General features: G+C 47.2%; 1 protein-coding gene across 3 annotated transcripts in view; it reads right to left on the bottom strand.

Annotated features, from left to right (window-relative positions):
- GALNT17 (polypeptide N-acetylgalactosaminyltransferase 17) overlaps positions 1-22,858 on the bottom strand; it is a 542,269-nt gene that overhangs the window by 28,584 nt on the left and 490,827 nt on the right. For all 3 annotated transcript variants that reach the window (XM_049904713.1, XM_049904712.1, XM_049904711.1), the window contains 3 exons: positions 21,348-21,533; positions 17,274-17,411; positions 7,332-7,427 (listed from right to left, as the gene is read on the bottom strand). In XM_049904713.1, the coding sequence (XP_049760670.1) occupies positions 7,332-7,427; positions 17,274-17,411; positions 21,348-21,533 (420 nt within the window). The remainder of the gene's footprint in view (positions 1-7,331; positions 7,428-17,273; positions 17,412-21,347; positions 21,534-22,858) is intronic.

The following is a 22,858-nucleotide window of genomic DNA, read 5'->3' on the forward strand; positions in this document are numbered from 1 at the left end:
AAGACCCAATGCTGTCAGTATTTATTTTGTTGCTGAATTGTTCTAGCTTTGGCCATTAGGCACTCCTTTAGGATAGCTTCTTGGTTCTTTGGACAAACCAACCATCGTGTTTTGAATGCTTCCTTTCTTTCTGGCACCACAAGATGTTCCTGGCTCAACTTGTATTTTCCCTACCCCAGCTCTGGAAGTAAGACCCTTTTAGTGGAGAGAATTAGGAAATAGATGTGTGTACACTAACCCACACATACACGTATGAAAGTATATTTACTTCTGTATCTAGAGATCTGTGTGTGTGTGAACACTTAGGTAGGCAGATAGATGGACAGATGGGTGGGTGGGCAGGTAGGCAGGCAGGCAGGTAGGTAGTTGTCAGCTGCTGTTGAATTGGCTTCCGACTCTTGGTGACCCCATGCACAACAGGACAAAATGCTGCTGTCCCGACGATGGTTTTTGGATGTGACCTTTGTGATCCATAAGGTTTTCACTGGCTGATTTTTGGAAGCAAATTGCCAGCCCTTTCTTCCTAGTCGGAAGCTCTGCTGAAACCTGTTGGGCATCCTAGCAACATGTAAGCCTCCACTGACATAGTGCATTAACTGGGAATTGAACCCAGGTCTCCACATGGAAGGTGAAGCTTCTACCACTGAACCACCGCTGCCTCCACAACCGAACATTTGGAAATATGAAACTTGTAACTAAGAAGCTCTATTGGCAAACAATTTACAGCTGTAATTCTGATTTCCTGGAAAGAAGAGCTCATCAGCCCAGACTGGGAAGAAAGGAGGAGTAGTTAATTCCTCCTTAACCTTGAGTCTCCTTAAGCAGAATCAAACACATGTGAACTTACTTCTGGGCATCATTAAGGAAAGCAAGCACTCCCAATCCCTATGTGTGAACTGTAAGACCCACTAAAAAAAAAAAGAAACCAAACCCAGTGCCGTCCAGTCAATTTCGACTCATAGCGACCCCACAGGCCAGAGTAGAACTGCCCCACAGAGTTTCCAAGGAGCGCCTGGCGGATTCGAACTGCCGAACCCTTTGGTTAGCATCTGTAGCACTTAACCACTACGCCACCAGGGTTTCCCTGAGATCCACTAGTCAGGAATAATTAGAAAGGGGGAACTGGGGATTGGAAATAGAGAAGCAGATGGCTATGAGAGAGCCTCGGGGCTCCAGAAAGTCTCAGGAAGTAAGATCAGAGTGACCCTGCATTTCAAAGAGGTCACAAAGAAGGAGGATGCCAGGGAGGTACAGAGGGCTGCTGAGGGCAGACGGGGCTGGGCGGGGCTGGGTAGGGTTAGAGGGGGCTGGGGGGTGGAGGGGGCTGGGCAGGGCTGGAGGGGTATGGGCAGGGCTGGAGGGGCCTAGGTGGGGCTGGAGGGGTCTGGAGGGGGCTGGAGGGGTCTGGAGGGGGCTAGAGGGGCTGAGTAGGGCAGAAGGGGTTTGGAGAGCCTGGAGGAGGCTGGGTAGGGCTAGAGGGGGCTGGTGGGGCAGCTGGGTGGACCTACTTGGGGCTGAGTGGAGGGAGGGCCAGGAGGCTGGAGCCAACGACCCTGAAGTAATGAAACCAGAAAGGTTTTGAATATTTTGAGAGAAGATGAGTCAGAGGAACAAGAAGAGAGCTCTTAATACCCGCCCTCTCTGAATTTTTCTGAGACAAAGCAACATGTACGCACACGCATACATGTTGGGGGGGCTGTCTTTAACACTGTGTGAAGCTCAGGAAATGGAAATGAGCCGTCCAGACACCCATAAAGCAGTGGGCATTTTCTCTCCTGGGCTGCCTCTTCCCTCTCCTTTGTGTGCGCTGGGTTTCCTTAGCATAAAAAGATACAGTTGATGTAATGGGTTGAATTGTGTCCCCCCAAAATATGTGTCACCTTGGTTGGGCCATGTGTAGTTGTCCTCCATTTTGTGGTTAAAAGGATTACTCAGGTTACCTCCCTGATCCAAAAGGGAGATTCCCTGGGGTGTACCACCTTTTACCTCTGTACCACCTTTTATCTCTCAAGAGATAAAAGGAAATGGAAGCAAGCAGAGAGTTGGGGACCTCCTACCACCAAGAAAGCAGCACCAGAAGCAGAGCGGGTCGTTTAGACCTGCGGTTCCTGTGTAAAGAAACTCCTCGTGCGGGGGAACACTGATGAGAAGGCTGACAGAGAGAGAAAGCCTTTTCCTGGAGCTGATGCCCTGAATTTGGACTTGTAACCTACTAGACTGTGAGAAAATAAATTTCTCTTTGTTAAAGCCATCCACTTGTGTTATTTCTGTTATGGCAGCACTAGATGACTAAGACACTTGACCTCAGTGCTCCACCATTTTCCTACCAGGTCTGGAGTTTCCCTGCTCAACTTTTCCCTCTCCTTCAGGGTATCCCACTCCCAGGACTGGAAAGGATGGCTGGGTTTGCTTCTGATGAATGGTGGGAGGCAGGTTCCCTGAATCTGGGTCAAGATCATCTTTCCTTGGGTGTTAACTTCAATTTGTTCTCCATGGCTTCATCCCCAGTGTCCCAAGACTTATTTAACTTCATAGGGAAGCCAAGAGGCTGCCGGTTGTCATTACCTTCTGTGCTTTCTGAGGATCTGGATGGGGAGGCTTGTAGGTGCTAACAGCTCACGGAAGCCCTATCACTCCATGGTGCTCCAGAGCTTACTGGCATGATGCGTCCTAATGACAAGGTGTTTGGATTATGTATGGCTTCAAAGATAAAGCCATGGAAGATTGAGTTCAAGATCAGATTATGTTTAATTATGGGATAAAAGGACTCTTATCTGTCACTCCGGTGATGAATTAACTGAGGGAAGGAATGGAAGCTTCTAGAAAAGAAGGGAGAGGAAGAGTAAAATGCATCCCATAGATGATAACCAGAGGAGAGACCTCTGGTACCCTCCCCAGAATCCAAACCAGAAAATAAAAAAACAGGTAAACCAAACCCGTTGCCGTCAAGTCAACTCCGATTCATGGTGACCCCACATGTTACAGAGTAGAACTGAGCTCCATAAGGCTTTCTAGGCCGTGATCTTTATGGAAGTGGATCGCCAGGTCTTCCGTGGTGCTGCTGGGTGGGTTCAAACCATCAGCCTTTCAGTTGGTGAAGGAGTACAAACTGTGCGTGCCACCCAGGGGCCGCACCCCCTGAACCCATTGAGCCAGGAAAGAAAGGTCCTTGGGACAGAGACTGACACCCCTCAAACAGTAACTGACGCCCTCGATCCCTCTCCATGGTGGCCAACCTCATTTTAAGAGCATCTCATTACCGATACTCAACCACCTTCTGTCAGGGGGTCACACCGTGTTGGCCTGTGTGTTGCTGTGATGCTGGAAGCTATGCCACTGGTGTTTCTTACCAGCAGGGTCACCCATGGTGGACAGGTCTCAGCGGAGCTTCCAGACTAAGGCAGACTAGGGAGAAAAGCTTGGTCTCTACTTCTAAAAATTAGCCACTGAAAACTCTATGGATCACAACAAATATTATCTGATATAGGGCTGGAAGATGAGCCCTCTAGGTTGGAAGGAAAAAGAGGAAGACCCTCAGGGAGGTGGACTGACACAGTGGCTGCAACAGTGGGCTCAAGCATAACAACGATTGTAAGGATGGTGCAGGACCGGGCAGTGATTCATTCTGTTGTGTATAGGGTCGCTATGAGTTGGAACCAACTTGACGGCACCTGACAACAACAACAACAACAGGTTGGAAGGCACTCAAAATACCCACTGACTGCGAGAGTGACCTCAAGGGTACCAGTGACTGTGAAGATGCTACAGGACCGGGCAGTGTCTGATTCTATCATACGTGGCGCTGCCGTGACTCGGATCCGACTCAACAGCAGCTAACGACAACCATTACAGATGCCAGCTGTTCCAGAGACACTCGCTGGTTCGCCAGGGCCGCGTCACGTGAACCTCTGCAGGTCATACCCGTTGTCCAGGGCCCCGATTCCTGAGTACCTGTGGTCCTCAGCTCAGGGAGGGAGCCCACGTCAGGGTGGCCTGGGGAACATTTACATGTCCGGGTGCACAGGCAATTCCCACAAACACTGCCGGGTGAGTTGGTCCTCAAATGTGATGTCCATAAAAGCAACTAAAAAGGGGCTCTGGGGGAGTATGTGGGGTGATGGAATTGCTCTGTATCTTGATTCTGGCGTGGGGACTTGACCACGTGTGTTTGTCAACACTTGGCAAAACTATACATCATATAAAGAGTGAACCTTACCTTAAGAGTGAAAAGAAAAACAATTACGTTATTACAGATAGTATTATAAATTAAAAAAAAAATTAAGCTGGATAATAGGCGTAAACTCTCCTGGGCAAACGGGGCCATATGATCACCACCTTAAGGGCTAACACAGAGCTTTGTCCATAATGATAATAATCATAAAACCGTTACCGTTGAGTTGATTCCGACTCCTGGTGAACCCAGGTACGTCAGAGCAGAACTGTGATCCATAAGGTTTTCGATGGCTGCCTCTTCCGACATAGATCACCAGACCTTTCTTCTGAGGTACCTCTGGGTGGACTTGAGCCATCAACCCTTTGGTTAGCAGCTGTGTATGTTAACTGTTTGCACCACCCAGGGGCAATGGAAGCTGGCGGGTTTTCTGGTGGCCGCTCCAGCTGCTCCAGCTTGGGGGCCTGCCCTGGACTTGGGCCCAGGAAGGCAATGGCACCACTCTGCTGGGCACCCCTGATACCTGGCTGGGGGTGCTGTGGGCCTCCTTCGCCCAAAAACTCCCACTCTTAATGGTTCAGGCTGACACCAAAGGCTGCGGCTGGGTCTTGACATTCCACTTTTAAATAAAACGTAGGCTCAAGGAAGAAACAGATGTTTGCGAGTGAGGAGGACGCAGAGAGACACCTCCGAGAGGGGAGGATCGCTGAGTGGCGGGAACCGTCACCATCTTGTTGACAAACACATGTTGCAAGACAGGAAATTACTCTCCTCAGTGCCTATTTTATCTCCGTTTAATTGCTGTTGGATAATAAATTACAACAGAGAGTCCATTAATTAAGCTAACAATGTACGTGGAGCACCAGTTCCATCTTCTGGGAGTTGTCTTGTGACAGGAGCTTTGACGCGGTCTCTGTTTGCCACAGCACTTCACAGAGTGGTTTACAAAGACGCCAAGGCACATGAGAGGTGGGAAGGCAGGGCTCCTAGATGAGCAGGAAGAGGCGCTGGTGGTTGACTGCTACAATTCTCACTTTCCCGTGAAGGAGACCCGAGTTTGATCCCGGCCGATGAACCTCATGCACACCCACCACCCGTCTGTCAGTGGAGGTCTGCATGTTGGCTGTGAGGCTGGAAGCTGTGCCACCAGTATTTCAAATACCAGCAGAGTCACTTACGATAGACAGGCTTCACCAGAGCTTCCGGACTAAGACAGACTAGGAAGAAAGGCCGGGTGGTCTACTTCCAAACATTAGCCAATAAAAGCCTTATGGAGCTCAACAGAACACTGTGGGATGCGCTTGCTTTGGACACGTCATCAGGAGGGATCAACGGCTGAAAGAGGACACCGTGTTTGATGAAGTAGAGGGCTGGTGAGGGGTAAAGGAGACCCTCGGTGAGATGGATTGGCCCAAATGCCACCACGATGGATTTGAACATCTGGCAATCCTGAGGATGACGGGGGACCAGGCAACTCTTCGCTCTGTTGTACATAAGGTCGCCGTGAGGTGGAATGGACTAGATGGCAGCTGTCTGTCTATAGGCACGTGGTAGGACTCAAATAAATACTTATCGAATTAAATGGAGCTGATGTGAATTTAAAGTGCTTCGGCTGTACTGGAGGCCTGGGTTCTAGTTTTGCTTTGCTCACAGGCACTCACCTCTGGGCCTCAGTTTCCTCATGCTGCCTGTCTACCCCCCAAAGTTGCTGCAAGGTCAGTGACTCAGGACTTGACCTGTAACCTGTCTGGCATTACTCATCCACCTTCGGAGGAGCCATCAGGCCAGAGGGCACTTGAAAGGTCTGGACTGTGGTGTCTATCATCGACACGGTGGTGGTGGAAGGAACACAAATCTACTCTTTCTAGGTACTGGCCCAGTGAGGAAGCAAAACTGCTCTGTGCAGAGAAAACCCGAGAGCCTTTGTGAGTGCACGCGTGACAGACAGATGTGAGTTTGCATGTGAGTGTGTGTGTTCGTCAAGCATGGGAGAGACCAAAGGAAACTTACAGGGCAACTTGTACAGAGGAACAAGCTGAGATCCAGAGAGAGAAGGTTCTCTGACCTTCTGTGAGGCTGGCTTAGAACCCAGCTGTCCAGTGCTCTTCTGGAATTGAATGTAAGTGTCTGCTCGGTTTGGAGTTTGCCTTTGTTACTACTGGTTAACGTAATGATGGTTTAAATTGTAATGGGTGTCAAGTCCAATGGGTGGCACTTAATCATTTGTGCCACCCAAGGAGGCATGAAAAACAGTAGTCCAAAAACCTTGCCATTGTGAAATGCTCTAAAGACACTGATTTATCCACACAAACACATACATGTACACGTGTATGTGTGCACACACGCGCACACACACAGCTGGCTAGCACAAAGTTGACAAAGGAAATCCAGTCGTCAGGGCTCTAGCTCTACTTTCGTGGATAATCATCTCGCTGTCTTCATGTGATCCCGTGTGTTCTCCTGAGGAACCAGAGAACACGTGTGTTCTGGGAAACGTCACTGTCAGCACTTTCCCCTCCCAGTCAGCACGCTGCTCTCCTCTCGGCACTTCCCGTCAAGGTCATACTCACGATCCAACTAGTGACGTCTTTCTGGATGGACACGTCAGTCAGGTCCTCACAGAGGAATCAGCTTATCATTTCTTTGGAGTTATGTGCATGGAGTCCCTGGGTGGCGTACACGGGTAAGTGCTCCCCTACCAGCCCAGAGGCAGCTCAGAAGAAAGGCCTGGCAATCTGCTTCTGAAAGATCACAGCCTTGAAATCCCTATGGGGGTTCTACTCTGCACACATGGGGTCACCATGAGTAAGACTCGACTCGACAGCGACTAACAGCAGCAGCACACGCGCGTGTGTTCTACACCAGCAAATTGGCAAGTGATTTGCTGTTTACTCACGTTTTCCTTTTAGTATGAAAAGTCCACATTGATCCTATTAATATTGATTGTAACAGGTGTCAAGGCCAATGGGCCTTAGGAATCTTTTCCCCGGCTTCTTTAGAGAAAAAGGCAGAAAGGCCCACCTTCTCATCAAAAGCTTACAACAGGTGACTGAGTAGGTAATAGCTACCCAAAGGAGGGTGACAGAAGGTTCCAGAAGTCTCCCAAGGCCCCAGCAGGCCAGTGATCTCACTCCCTTCCTGGTCTGAGATGGATTCCTACCTGCGGTCCCCAGCCGTGGCACGGGTACAGTATTGCCGTGTGGTTCTCCAGAGGCCCCTGGTCCAAGCAGACGTCTTTCGCCTTGTTGTTGCGAAGCTGCGGGAATAGGCAAAACACCACCGGTCAGAGCTCGGCTAGTGGGGATGCTCTTTCCCAGTCACGGCTTTCCCAGCCCTTGGAGCCTCCCAAGTAAGGACTCAGCTGAAGTCTGAGAGGCGGTCACTTTAGCAAGAAAGACGAGTCCTTCAGCGGTGGCCTGGGCTCTAGCCCTCCACCAATGTACTGGGTGGTCTGATCCCTCAACCCCTCTGCTCCCTCATCCTTAGCAGGAAAGAGGATTGCGGGGACTTTCTGGACATGGTACTGGTTCCCCAGGTGTTAGGTTTGTAGACACCTCAGGGAGAGGTCGAGTGGGAACTGTGACTTAGGAACAAATTCTAAACGGGTCTCTGCACCCACCCTGGGTTTTAATAACTCTGGGGATCAAAGGCCAGCTTTTCAGATCATTACTGACATTCCAGTTGCCATCAGACTCACGGTGACCCCATGTGTGTCAGAGCAGAACTGCGCTCCATACAGTTTTCAATGACTGATTTTTTGGAAGTAGATCACCAGGCCTTTCTTCCAAGGTGCCTCTGGGTGGACCCCAACCTCCAACCTTTCAGTTAGCAGCTGAGGGTGTTAACCATTTGTACCACCCAGGGACTCCATCACTGGCATAACCGACTGACTGATCGACCGACCGACCGACTGACCAACCAAAAAAAATCCCAAATCAACTGCCATTGCGTCAATTCCAACTCATAGCAATCCCATGTGTGTCAGAGTAGAACTGCGCTCCATAGGGCTTTCAGTGGCTGATTTTTAAGAAACAGATTGCCAGGCCTTTCTTCCGAGGTGTCTCTGGGTAGACTCAAACTGCCAACCTCCCAGTTAGCATCTAAGCATTGAATCATTTGTGCCACCCAAGGAGGCATCTTGCCATTGTGAAAAACTCTAGCAACATTTATTTACATATTCAAAGAATATCTACTGAACACCGATGCTGTGCCAGGCATCATCCTGGGTGCCTGGAATGCATTCTTGAGGGAAACAGACCAAAGTCCCCAAGGCAGCACCTTGTGCCTGCACGTCTCTTTGCTGGTATGCTGTAACTTGCATCGGATCTGGACCTCCAGGCACACGGGATTCTACACTGGGATCTGTCCCATCCACCACGCGGCAATCTCAGCGAACGTGGAAAATGGCAATGCTGGTCTTCCCCGTATGTACCTATTCGGTCCCCTCCAGGTGCGTGGTCCCTAGGTGGTGCATGTGGTTTGCAGTCACTGCGAACTGAATGGTTGGCGGTTCGAAACTACCCAGCGGCTCCACAGGAGAGAGACCTGGTGACATGCTTCCATAAAGATTACAGCCTAGAAAACCTTATGGGGCAATTGTACTCTGTCATAGGGGGTTGCTATGAGGCGAAAGCTGACTCGGTGGAGACAGGTTTGGTTTATTTTTTCCACGTGTATGTCTCCATGGAAACCAAGCTAACTAGGCAGGCTGTTCTTTGGGCACCCAGCTGTATCCAGGTGCAGAACGTGAGCAGACTCGTCTTAATGACTTCTAAAAAACCATTAAGATTATGAAAGTAACACCATCTCATCTGAGACATTTTGGAAAATACACAAGGACAGTTGTTCACAGTCCACTCATGTGTTCCCTAGTTCTGTGGATAATTGAATTTTGTCGCATCCTGGCTGTGATGAGCAACTTCATGCATAAAGCTCTGCTTCTATTTTGGATTATTTTCTGAAGACCAGAATCCTAGAACTGGTAGTACAGTACCAAAGGCACAGACAGCGGAATAGTCTTTACAGACTCTGCCCTTGACAAAGCAGGAGAAAAGTAGGGTGCAGAACTCAAAGTCTAGTAAAAACTCCAGACTTAATGGTCTGACTGAGACTGGAGGGAAGACATGGCCCCTGGACTCTCTGTTAACCCAGAAGTAAAACCATTCCCGAAGCCAACTCTTCAGACAAAGATTAGACTGGACTATAAAACACAACATGATGCTCGTGAAGAGTGTGCTTCTTAGTTCAAGGAGATACACAAGACTAAATGGGCAGCAACTGTCCAGAGGTGAGATGAGAAGGCAGAAAGGGACAGGAGCTGGTTGAATGGACATGGAAAACCTGGGGTGGAAAGGGCGAGTGTGCTGTCACATTATAGGAAGAGCAACTGGGGTCACATAACAATGTGTGTATAAATTTTTATATGAGAAACTAACTTGAGCTGTAAACTTTCATCTAAAGCACACACACACACACAAAAGAATGCCACCCAACTGCTTTCTGGAAGCTTTGAACTCATTCATATTCCCACCCACGAGATATGTAAATGCTTCTCAGTGTAATCATTTAAAAAGATGTGTTTTACACACCAGCCCAGGGGCAAGGACAAGAAGGCAAGAGGGGACAGGAAAGCTGGTAACGGGGAACCCAAGGTCGACAAGGGAGGAGTGTTGGCTTGTCATGGGGTTGGCAACCAATGTCACAAAACAATACGTGTATTGTTTAATGAGAAACCAAATTGCTCTGTTAACCTTCATCTAAAGCACAATAAAAAAAATACTTGTCTTAACTAAATGGTAAATATGTACCTAAAAAACAAAACACTGCCCCTTTCAGCATGTTCATTAATTACATTCAATCATGTTTTGAAACCATTAACTCTACCCATTTCCAAAAATCCCCATCACCCTCCTGTTCTGACGGGAGTCCCTGGCCGGTGCACATGGTTAACAAGCCTGGCTGCTAACTGAAAGTCTACTCAGAGGTGCCGCAGAGGTAGGTGCCGCAGAGGTAGGTCCTGGTGAACTGTTTCCAAAACATGAGTCATTGAAAACGCAACAGAGCACAGTTCTATTCGGAAACACGCGGGGTAGTCAACTCGACCGGCAACTGGTTTTTTTGTTTTTTATTGTTTTGATAAATTGTATTTATTTTAATAATAGCAAATATGTTTTATGTTTAGCAATTATTTCCCATTTGAAGAATTATTTGTTTATGCTCATTTTCCCTTCCCCACTGAGATCGTAAGTGGTTTTATTACAAATTTGTACGAGTTCTTTACCTATTAAGGATATTAATTATTTTCTGGCATATTTGTCCCATATAATGATTTCAGGATGCCAGGCTTTTAACTTTTGTTTTAATGCCATGCAATCAAATGTGTCATCTGGCAATTTAACAAATATTTACGGAGGGCGTGGTGAGCTCCTGGCACTGTGCTAAGTGCAGCTAACACCAAGATAAACAGAACAGCCTGTGCCATGAAGTGGTCCCCGGTCCCAGGGAGAGACAGGCACTGGAAGACAGGTGATGTCAGGGGCTCTGACAATGGCTGGAAGACGGTCTCCAAGGAGGACGTGCTCACGCCAGGTTCAGAGACCACAGCCAAGAGGAGGTGATTCCTCAGCTCAGTACTGAGAAGGGTACATACAGATGATGCCGGCAATGTTCTATCTGTTTGCCCAGGCAGTGGCTACGTGGATTTTTGGTTTGTGTCCATCTACTAATCCAGTGATGCTGCAGAAGAAAGGCCTGGCAATTTGCTTCTGGAAAGATTACAGCCTGAAAACCCCATGGAGCTCAGTCTCAGTTCTGCTCTAACACGTGGGGTCTCCAGGAGTCGGAACTGACTTGATGGCAATGGAGTTTTGGTTTATGTCTGTTATATTTCACAAAAAATAAGGGGTAAGTAAAAAAAAAAAAAAAAAAAAAAGACTATTAAGAGTGAACCAGGCGCAGAGGGCAACTCAGGCCACAAGGGCAGTGCAAGCTGGTCAGGGAGTTTTGAGTGCAAGAGCTGGTGAGCCAACGTTTCTGTGCACAACAAGGAGCTTTTTGTCACGTGGAGACGCAACACTCCATACAGGTGAGACGCAGGGCCTAACACATAAACACAGCTTTCTTTACAAATTATTTGAAGACACAATCCAGCTAACACAGATAAATGAAAATTTTTAAAAATCAAGGAAAAGGAGCTTGTTATCTAAGTGGGCCAAGGGACTAGAGGTGTTACAGGTGAGGCAGGGGCCCAGGGCTGATACCTGCTCAGACGCCTCTGCCCTCTGCCCACTCCCTGCGGTCTACCTATAACCCATTGCTGTCGAGTCTATTCTGACTCATGGCCGACCACATAGGGCAGAATAGAACTGTCCCGTAGAGTTTCCAAGGAGCGCCTGGTGGATTTGAACTGCTGTCCTTTTGGTTAGCAGCCACTGCTGTATAATCACTATGCCACCAGGGTTTCCTCCCTGCGGTCTAGGTGTGTTGAAAAAAACTAGTAGGAATGAACATTAAAAAACAGTTGTCTGAATAATGGTAAACTTTGTTACCAAACTGAACTTGATTAAAAAGTTATTCTTAAAGAATATATAAAATTTAAGTAAAATGCAATCATATTTGGGTCTGAAATCCCTGATGACATTAACAAAGACTGGAAAGTTAATGACGAGTCAGGGAAAAAGTGTGTTAAAATTCTTTTTCTGAAAAGAAAAAAAAATTTTTTTTAATTTAGTATACACACACATGTACATGGAAAAGTTTAAAGTTATCGTTTCTTGTTGATTGCCTTTACGCTGATATTTTTGTCCTTCCTACCAGGTTTTCAAAAAGTTGACGCGGTCCTTCTTGTATGAGAGAATGTTCTTAGTACAAAAAACCCACTGCCGTCGAGCCCATTCCAACTCGCAGTGACCCTAAAGGACAGAGGAGAACTGCCCCACAGTTTCCAGGGAGCACCTGGTGGATTTGACTGCCGACCTCCTGGTTAGCAGCCGTAGCTCTTAACCACTACGCCACCAGGGTTTTTCTAGTACGTGGTAGTAGCTGTTATTTTTAAAATGTCCTTACTTGGCAAGGGGCCCTGGTGAAATTTAAAGTCCTTGTATTACAAACGCTTGACCCTTGATTTTGACATAGAAAGGCTCAGAAGCTATTTTTTTTTTAATTAGCTGTAATCATAATGTAATTAAGAACAATATGCATAAAATTCACAAGACTAAAAAGCTTTTTAAAGCCAAAAAACCAAACTAATTACAAATAAGATCGAGAAGCGTAAAAAGTAGAACTATTTATTGGCCTGGGGACAGTCTCTCAAACAGAAATGTAAATGAAAACCATAGACGCAAACTACGTGTATAGTGAGAGACCCACGGCAGGCAGAGAAGGAGTAGCATAAGCAAATGCCCTGAAACGTTAACATTGATTCTATCTGGGAATTGGGAGGCGGAGTGAGTTTTGCTTTCTTCTTTATGTTTTCTACAGAATGCAATATATATTAATTTATTATTTAAAAAAAAATAAGGAAAATTTGCAAAGAAAAAAATGCTTCCCTTCCCAAAAGTCAGGCAATGGTCTCTATGTTCCCTCCCCAGCCAGCACAGCTCCAGGGGCATCACTTAAGCTGCAGCGATGTGAACGGCAGCCTCTGCAGTTGTGCAGTGCACAGCCTGTACAGCTGTACACAGCAGCCCTGGCCACCTTCTAGCATTTTCCCATTTTCATTCTTTCTTTTTCAATAACCACTTTTTGCTAATTATAAACTTAACACATAAACATTAAGGAAAATTGGAAAAACATGAAAAAGTCCCCACACAGAACTGTCTGCAGTCCTTTTACCCAGAGGCACCTGCAGCCTCCACCTCCATTCCCCAGGTGATTCTCCTTTCTTTCAATCTAAACTGTGGCCAATACAGCTTTTTTTTTTTTTTTTAATGGTATGCTACTTTTTTGTTTTAATCGTGGTAAAAATATACGTAACCAAACATTTGCCAGCTCAAAGATTTCTACATGTATAATTCGTTGATATTAATTACACGCTTCATGTTGTATAGCCATTATCATCATCCACTGCCCAAATCTTCACCACATTACCATAAACTAATGCCCCCTCTCACTAGCTCCTCCTGTCCACCCCCTCCCGCCCCTGGTAACCACCAACAAGCTTTGGTTTCTATCTGTTCACCTATTTTGTACAAGTGAGATCAAACAGTATCTGTCCTTTTGTGACTGATTTATTTCACCCAGTATAACATTTAGGTTGTTCTGCTCTGCCCTGTGGAAACCCTGGTGGCGTAGTGGTTAAGAGCTACGGCTCCTAACCAAAAGGTCTCGGCAGTTCAAATCCACCAGGCACTTCTTAGAAACTCTATGGGGCAGTTCTACTGTGTCCTATAGAGTCGCTAGGGGTTGGAATCGACTCGATGGCAACAAGTTTGGTTTTTGGTTTTTTACTCTGTCCTCTAGGGTCACTAGGAGTCGGAATCGACTCCGTGGCCATGGGTTTGGCTTCTGGTTTAACATTTTCAAGGCTCATCCGTGTTGGGGTGTGTTACAGGTCTCCATCATAGTTGTATAATCCCGATTTTCTCTTTTTAAGCATTACGTATATTATCAGTATTTTTCTCACGTCATTGACCTTTTCTACACACCTTTCGTAATGGCTGCAAAAGATTCCAAACCGTGAATATAGTCTACTGTAGTTAACCAACCATTTCCCTTCAAGTTTTGCTCCCTCTCCCCCCAAAAATCACTGAGATGAACAATTCTTCTCTTTAATCTCTGTCCCCACTTTAAGATATTTGCTCAGGATGAGAGTGGAGGTCAAAGTACGGCTATCAAGAAACCTGTGGTTTAAATTGCTTCTTAAAAAGCTGGTTTCAGTTTGCAAGCTCTGACACGTGATTTTTCATATTACCAAGACCTTGCCAGCAAAGTACCAACATACATTCCAAAACTAAACCTACGTTCATTCGGTAGGGGAAAAAAGGCACTTCGATGTACCCAAAAAGTTTCTGTAATTTCTTTGATTATGAAATAAATTTAAATTTTTCATATGTTTTCCAACCATTTGTATTTCTTCTTGTGTTAACTGGCCTTCCCTGTACTTTGTCCATTTTTCTTTTGGGATGGTCGTGTTGCTGATTTTTTTATTTAAATTGATTTGAGCTCATCACATGTTAATGGTATTATCTACTTATCTGTACTACTTGTGGCATACGTATTTCGAGTTTGGCTGTTATTTCCCTAACCAGTTGACGTATTAAAACCAAACCAAACCCAGTGCCACTGAGTCGATTCCAACTCATAGCGACCCTATAGGACACAGTAGAACTGCCCCATAGAGTTTCCAAGGAGTGCCTGGCAGATTTGAATCGCCCACCCCTTGGTTAGCAGCCGTAGCACTTAACCACTACGCCACCAGGGTTTCCAGTTGACGTACAGATTATTTTAACATTTATGTGCTCAGACACTCAGGCTTTTCTTTTGCATTTCCTTGCATGGCTTTCATTCTTAGAAAGCCCTTTTCCTTATTCAGAGACCAGATTCCTAGCTCTTCCTTATGGTTTCCTTTCTTTCATGTAATGCTATGTATCTGTCTGAGATCTATTTTGATATATGGTGAACAGTAAGGATCCAAATTGATTTCTTTTCCACAGAGCTAAGCAATTCACCCGATTGTCTCAGGCCCCTCTGGGTGGATTAGCATTGCCAGCCTTTTGGCAAGTAGTCAAGGGCATAACTGTTTGCACGACCCAGGGACTGGTCTTATTTTGATAACCTGAGAAATAACACATGCTCTTGTTTGATGAAGAAAAACAAGTCGGTTAGAACCTATCATAGTTAATGCGGCACGTCCGGGTCTGTTCTAGAAACTTCATATCATAGCTTGTCTTGTCCTATGAAGCAGGTGCTTTTATTTCCCCCATTTTACCAATGGGGGAAGGGAAGCCGAGAAGAGCCACAGCTGGTAACAGGCTGCTAGAATTTGAAGCCGGCAGGCTGGCTGCAGAGTCTTCACACGTTCTTGGCCACTGTACAGCCTGCCACTCCAAGAGATGGGCTTCTCATGCCAGATGCCACCATCAGATGGTCTAACCTGGCCTTGGTTGACTTTCTATACAACTATACAAGCACTGAGCATAAAATAGGGACATTCACAGTTGTAGAGAAAATGTAAACACTCTAAGTCAAAGACTCTTCTTAGCTTCTGCTCGGTCATCAGAGGGTCCCAAGCCGCAGAGGAAAGAGAACCAAATGCCAGAGCCAGCAGGTGTCTTCTCTGCTGCTGCCTCTGGGGGCCACGGTTCCCGCTCCCTGCTCCGAGCCCGACTGTGTCCCCAACTCCATGCCTAAAACCACACCCAAGGAGGGTATAAAGCAGGTGAACCAAGACTTATATGTAAGGGTGTTCTCAGCTGTGGTATTTATGATATTTTCAAACTGGCAACAACCTAAATGTTTAAGTTTTCAAGCAAAGCACCACACACACGATGCAATCATATGCATGTATTGATAATGTCGCAAAAAATACCTGATGACATAGGAGGCTATTCTCTGTATGCTACTAAGTGAAATTTTAAATGATAAGGCATTGTGGATAGCATGGTGTTAGTTTAAAATACAATAAATAAATGAATAAACACGTGTATACAGAATCCATGGTGAGTGCAAATGGTTAACACGCTCAGCTGCTAACCAGAAGTTTATAGGTTCAAGTCTACCTAGAGGCGCTTTGGAAGAAAGGCCTGCTGATCCGCTTCCAAAAAGCCAGCCACTGAAAACCCTTCGGAGCACAGTTCTACTCTGACACACAACGGGTCGTCATGAGCTGGAGTTGACTTGACCTGACAAATTTGTTGTTAGCTGCTGTCGAGTTGACTCCAACTCATGACGACTCCATGTGTGTCAGAGCGGAACTGCTCCATACGACTTTCAAGGCTGTGACCTTTTGGAGGGAGATCGCCAGGTCTGTCTTCCGAGGTGCCCCTGGGTGGGTTCAAACTACCACCCTTTTGGCTAGTAGTCAAACACTTAAATCATTTGCACCACACAGGGAGCATGTGCGTGTGTGTATGCATACACACACACACTACATACACACATACATAAACATACATGCACATGTATGTACATACACACAGTGTAAAATGCCACATGTCAAATGTCTACGTTCTCTCTGGAGTCAGAATGCCTATGTTTAGTCCTGGCTCCATGACTGATAAGCTGGGTGACCATAGGCAATTCATTAAATGTCTCTAAGTCTTAGCCTTCTTGTCAATATAATGGGGATAAGAACACACCCACACCTTCTAAGGTGAAGGTGAAATGTATTAGTCGTGATGAGCACTTAGAATAGTGCCCGGTGCATAAAAAGCACTCAACAAATATTTGTGGCTACTATTACTTGCGAAATTTTCTAAAATGACTATTTATAGTATTTGCACACTTTGTTTTAATGTTTCAAGAGGGGATTTTATCTCATTAAGGTCATCTGCAAAGAGCAGCCCTGTGCTTCTTCAGCGGAAAGCAGCTCCGAGCCCTGGCACCGAGCAATGACTACTGGTGGTGCTTTGGGTGAAGCCTCTCCTGGACTATACCAAAAAAAACAAACCCACTACCGCCGAGGCGATTCGCACTCATAGATGGCGTACTGGTTACGAGCTCGGCTGCTAACCAAAAGACTGGCAGTTCGAATCCACCAGCCACTCCTTGGAAACCCCATGGGGCAGTTCTACCCTGTCCTGTAGGGTCGCTGTGACCATGAATGACTCCTGAACTACAGAGCCAACTTCATGCTCAATGTCTCTGCTTATGTGTCCCTGAGCACCTGAAAATCAAAATGTTCCCAATAGAACTCACGGCCTAGTCTCTTCCCCAGGCAGAGCAGGCCGCCATGGCCATGTGTTCAGGCCTGCACTGTAAAGTGTGTTACACATCTCCCCACCGGCCTAAGAGCCTTGCTGTCAGGGCTGCCCCTGCACAAATCTCTCACCGATGGATAAACAAGCAAATGAATGAATGACTTCGCTGCCTAGCTCCCCCAGCAAGGCAATCCACACCACAGTGAACAGCAAACCAAGCCGAGAACACAGACGATCTGAATTACCTCCCCGTACGCAATGGTATTGTTGTATCTTCTCATTTCTGGGTAGACATGGTCCAGGTACCACTGAAAATTCTTACACTTTAAGCTTTTCCTTAGCGCTTTTCTTTCGGAGACATCACCAATGTCAATTCCTGGATTCTGGAAGGAGAGAGAAGCAAAGGGGTGTGAGTGGCTATGGAGCTCCAGCCAGAGAGGGCAGGTGGAGTCACCTTCAGGGAACCCTCGCAGAGAGATGCTAAGCTTACTCAAGAGGTCGTCTTACAGAAATCTGCTTGAATCATCTCCACCACCGGCCTGTCGGTGTGCCGCACTGTGGTGGTTTGTGTGTTGTTGTGATGCTGAAAGCTACACCGCTGGCGTTTCACATACCAGCAGGGCCACCCATGGTGGACACGGCGCTGGAAGGGACATCCCGATCACTGCGTCCAGTGTCCTCTACTGCTCGGATGTCTGGGTCTGGGTATTTTCAGTCTCTCATCTCTGTCTGGTTTGGCTCCATGGCACATAATTTCAGAAACACGAATGTAAAAAACTCGCACCACTGAGAGTCAAGAATCTGGATTTCTTTCCAATCTAGCTCACCCACTGTAAGGCCTGGGGCAATCTGTTAACCTCTCTGGGTATTAGTTGGGAGCTGCAAGTAGATAGCTTTATTTTAGTCCCACCACCTGTCTGTCAGTGTGTCATACAGCGTGCCTTGTGTGTTGCTGTGATGCCAGGAGCTAGGCCATCAGTATTTCAGATGCCAGCAAGGGTCACCCATGATGGACAGGTTTCACTGGTGCTTCCAGACTGAGACAGACTAGGAAGAAAGGCCTGGCAATCTACTTTTGAGAATCAGCCAATGAAAGTCCTATGGATCACAGCAGAATATTGTCCCACGTAGTGCTGGAAGATGAGCCCCTAGGTGGAAGGCACTCAAAATGCACAGTGGCTGCAACGATGGACGTGAGCATCGTGAAGACGATGCAGGACCGGGCAGTGTTTCATTCTGTTGTACACTGGTCACCATGAGTCCCAGTGACTCCACGGCAACAAACAGCAACTTGAATCATCTAGAACCAAGTCAGAGAATCCTGCTTCCTGACTGCAGTTATGGGCACACACCCCTAAGTCCCCAGATGACAGTGGCTGCCCTTGTCATCGCTGCCTCAAAGAGTCGCAGGACACACTGCTGTAGTGTGTGGCACATCCCACACTTCCTTGGTGACTCCCTGAGCCAATAATTAGGGGGGCTATTTGATTAAAACAAGAAAATAAGTGCCTATCCCCACCTCCCATCTTTCCCTCCTAGACCTGTGTGATTTCCCCCTTGTCGGCTCTTTGTGAAGTTCATTACATGTAGAAGTGAAAATCATTTTCCACTGCAAAGCTTGTAATGATGTCCTAATGAATAATTCACTCTGCTTTTATAGAAATGAACCTGTAATGGACTGCTGTGTGCTGACAGGAGAAAATAAAGTCTGAAATATGACTTCGCAGCCTTGGCCACAAGATGGCCGCGATTAGTGCAGATGGGATGTTCTCTCTGGGACCAGGCGGCCTTTTGGAGAAGAGTTCACATCATTTCATCAAGGTTTGGGCCGTCACAGCATGCTTTTGAAGGAAAACCCCTTTAAATCCCAAACATTAAAATTCAAAGGCAAGCCTAAGAAACAATTTTAACTCTTTGTTTTTACTATACTTCGCATGATTGATGAAAATGGTCGTTTTTTAAAAGCGCAGTCGGGGACCACTGGTAGCAGGTACTTGAAGGCTGTCTGCAGTGATGGAGAAAGCACTGGCTAGAGTCAGGTGACCTGAGTTCTTATGGACTGAAGTCTCAGCCTGTTCTACTGACTTCACGGGGCAGTGAGGGTGCTGAGTTCCATCCCTGTCCTGCCATGGACTAGCTGTAAGGTCATAAGCAGGTCACTTAGCCTCCCGAGCTTTGGTGTCCTCATCTGTAAAATGGACATCCTAATAGGTTCTCCCAAGTTAGCATTTACTGAGCACTTAATATGAGCTAAGCTCTGTTCTGGGCCTCCTTCCCACCTTCACAACAGCCCTATGCAGTAGATATTACTACAGTCCCGATTTTATAGGTGAGGAAACTGAGGGAGATAGTTTGTATGCCATGAGGTTGTTACGGGGAGTAAATGAGAGAATGGAAACCTGGGACATAGTAAGCCCTCAACAAATGTTGCTGATATTTGTTATAATTATTAACAATGCTGTTTTGTTGGGTGCCATGGAGTCGATTCTGACTCATAGGGACCCCAGGTAACAGAACTGAACTGCCCATATGGTGTTCTTAGCTGTACTCTTTATGGCAGCAGATAGCCAGGTCTTTCTCCCATGGAGCCACTGGGTGAGTCTGAACCACCAACCTTTCAGTTAGCAGCCAGTGCTTAACCAAGTGCTCAACCTAGCGCTTAACCTTGCACTTGGCACTAGGGCTCCTTAATAATAATTATGTTGCTGTTGTTAGGTGCTACTGAATCAGCTCTGACTCACAGCGACCTCATGTGTAACAGAATGAAACGCTGCCTGGTCCTGTACTGTTTTCACAATAGTAGGTATGTTTGAGCCCATTGCTGCAGCCACTGGGTCAACCCATCTTGTTGTAAAAGCACTTATTGTTTAACAACTATAAAGGGTTATGTGACCAGAAATGATTTTCAGTTACGTATTTAAAAAGGTATTTCAAAAATTCTAACAATGATATAAAGTCTTGACTTTTATCCTCATTATCTGTAAAGCTTATGTACCTTCAGCTGCAATTCTGCTGTTCTGGGCTCCAGCCTCCTGAAACAAAGGGGCTGCCAACTCTCAGTGGGACCCAATTCCAGTGCATTCAGTTGGCATGCCTCAGGGACACCTATGGATGCTGTGGCTGAGGAGAAAAACCCAGCTGTGGTGGACGGGGGCTGGTCACCCCACTGTGATTAAAGACGCTCACCAGTGTTACCAAGCAGGTATCCCAGGCCAGGCACTGCTCTGAGCAGGTCATGTGTATTAAACTCATTTTGTCCTCACAATCACTCTATGAAGGAGGAGCAGTCATTATTCCCATTTTATAGCTGAGGAAACTAAGGTACAGAAAAGAGAAGTGGATTTGTTCAAGATCTCATAGCTACTAAGTGGCGGGGCTGGAACTCAGACCAAGCTAGTGCACAACCACTGTGCGATCCTCCAGTGGGGCTGGAGTAACATGGGACTTTCCCTGGCCATACTCCAAGCCAAGCAGGAGGAAGAGCTGAAGAGCCATGTAGGCAGGGGTTCAATAGCCAGTAGGCATGTCCCAGGGCAGCTGGAGCTCCATGGTAGGGTGCAGTGGGAGCATGTGACGGGTTCTGGTGATAAAACTTTGGGGAAGAACCTTCTGGGCACAGTGTACATCCAGGAGCAGGTGCAGCTGATCCATGTAGTAAGACCAGGATGAACACAAGAGCTTTCCCATAATGGCAAATGCATTTAGAGGTTCCCATTGTACCCAGCCCCACATAAAGTGGGGTTCTAGAACTCGGAGGTCTGTGAACACCCTCAAAATACATTTGTGATTTTGCAAGTGTGATGGCTCATTTTATGTGCCAACTCGGCTAAGCTATGCTTCCCAGTGGCTTGGCCAAATACTAGAGAGTGACTTTCCATAATGTAATGCGATGTAATTGCCTTCTAGAATGCAATCTAATGCCATCAGTCAACCAGTTGGAAGGGAAGTTTCCTTAGGGTGTGGGCTGCCTGTAGACTATAAACAGGTTTTCTGGCAGAACTTTCGTTCTCCACTCTCCCTGCTGCCTGACCTATGGATCTTGGGATGCAAGCCTACAATAGTAGGTATGTTTGAGCCCATTGTTTCTAGCCTGCCACCTGACCTACGGATTTTGAACTTGCCAGCCCCCACAACCCCATGATCGTGTGAGCCAGTCCCTTGGAGTAAATGTCTCTCTCTGTAGGTGTGGCCATTTGTCAACCACTGGCTGTTTCCCTAGAGATGCGTAAGACAGTGAGTATGAGCGCCTTTCTGAGGAGTGGCCCTCCAAGCAGCAAGGCTCGCTCTTCCAGGGTGCAGGGAAGGGAAGCTGGCCGTACCTCCAGTGGCAGGTTCCACGCTATGTACACGTGGGACTTGTAGTCGTCCATCCAGACCTCAGCCACCCGGAGAGCATTCCTCTTGGTGTAGAAGCCGATGTTACTGTTGTACGGCTTCTTCTTCCTCTCAATGTGGGCCACCCGTGAGCACGGCAGGACCTCCATGCTGCCCCCGCAGAGCCACACCTGGGGGTACAAGGACTTGGTCAGCCTGATGGAGAAACGCCCAGAGGCCACCGCTCCTCCCCGGGGCCCAAAAGGCAATGGTTCGGCAGACTTAGCATGAGTAAGAAAAGACATTTTGCTATACAAAGCCACTGAGACTGGTTTGTTACTGCAGCAGAGTCTAGCCTGGCCTGACTAAAACCACCAGTTGCCATTCAGTCAATTCCGACTCATGGCAACCCCATGTGAGTCAGAGTAGAACTGTGCTCCAAAGGGTTTTCAAGGCTGTGTGACCTTTTGGAAGCAGAGTGCCAGGCCTTCCTTCCAAGGTGCCTCTGGGTGAACTTGAACCACCAACCTTGTGGTTAGCGGCCCAGCAGCCTACAGTGAAGTACCGGGGGGACGGGGGTGCCAGCCTGAGGATCTGGCACTGGCTATTCACTTCCTGCTCTGGGAGTGTATCCCCAGTGTCCCCGCCTGCCGGCACAGGGGGACCCCTCAGTTGCCTCCAATGACTCCATTCTGGATTTCGTATCATAAACCCCTGCCCATCCCCTTAAATAGCACCAACACATCTTGCATGAGATGAAAAATTACATCACTGGAACACGGAGCCAGCAAACTGTTTTGGCAATATCAGAGAGAACAGGCAGTTAAAGCTTAAAAAAACAACAAATAACACACAGAGGATGTGGGAGGCAAAGTCAGCCCAGGCCCTGGGTCCCAAGGCATCGCCAGCCCTGGAGCCGGGTCCTCCTCTCACTCCTCAGTGCACCGAGAGCTGGCTTTTACCTCCACTGTTGTTGGTGTTAGCGTCATTACTAACTACCCTGCAGCTGGACCCCTGCTCAGGGCAACCCTGTGCAGAACAGGACAAAATGCTGTCCGGTCCTGCACCACCCCAATGGTCAGCTGCAGATCAGACCATTGTGATCCACAGGGTTTTCACCGGCTGATTTTCAGAAGTAGATTGCCAGGCCTTTCTTCCTAGTTCATCTTAGTATGGAGGCTTTGATGAAACCTGTTCAGCATCACAGCAACACGCAAGCTGTCATGGATTGAATTATCTCCCCAAAAATGTGTGTATCAATTTGGCTGGGCCATGATTCCCGGTATTATGTGATTTTCCTACAGGTTGTAAATCCTGCCTCTATGATGCTAATGAGGGAGGATGGGGTGCAGTTGTTAGTGAGGCAGGACTCGATCTACAAGACTGGATTGTGTCTTGAGGCAATCTCTTGAGATATAAAAGAAAGAAGCAAGCAGAGAGACAGGGGGACCTCATACCACCAAGAAAGCAGTGCCAGGAGCAGGGTGCGTCCTTTGGACTTGGGGACCCTGCTCAG

Source organism: Elephas maximus, chromosome 12, assembly GCF_024166365.1.
Source record: "Elephas maximus indicus isolate mEleMax1 chromosome 12, mEleMax1 primary haplotype, whole genome shotgun sequence".
NCBI lineage: Eukaryota > Metazoa > Chordata > Mammalia > Proboscidea > Elephantidae > Elephas > Elephas maximus.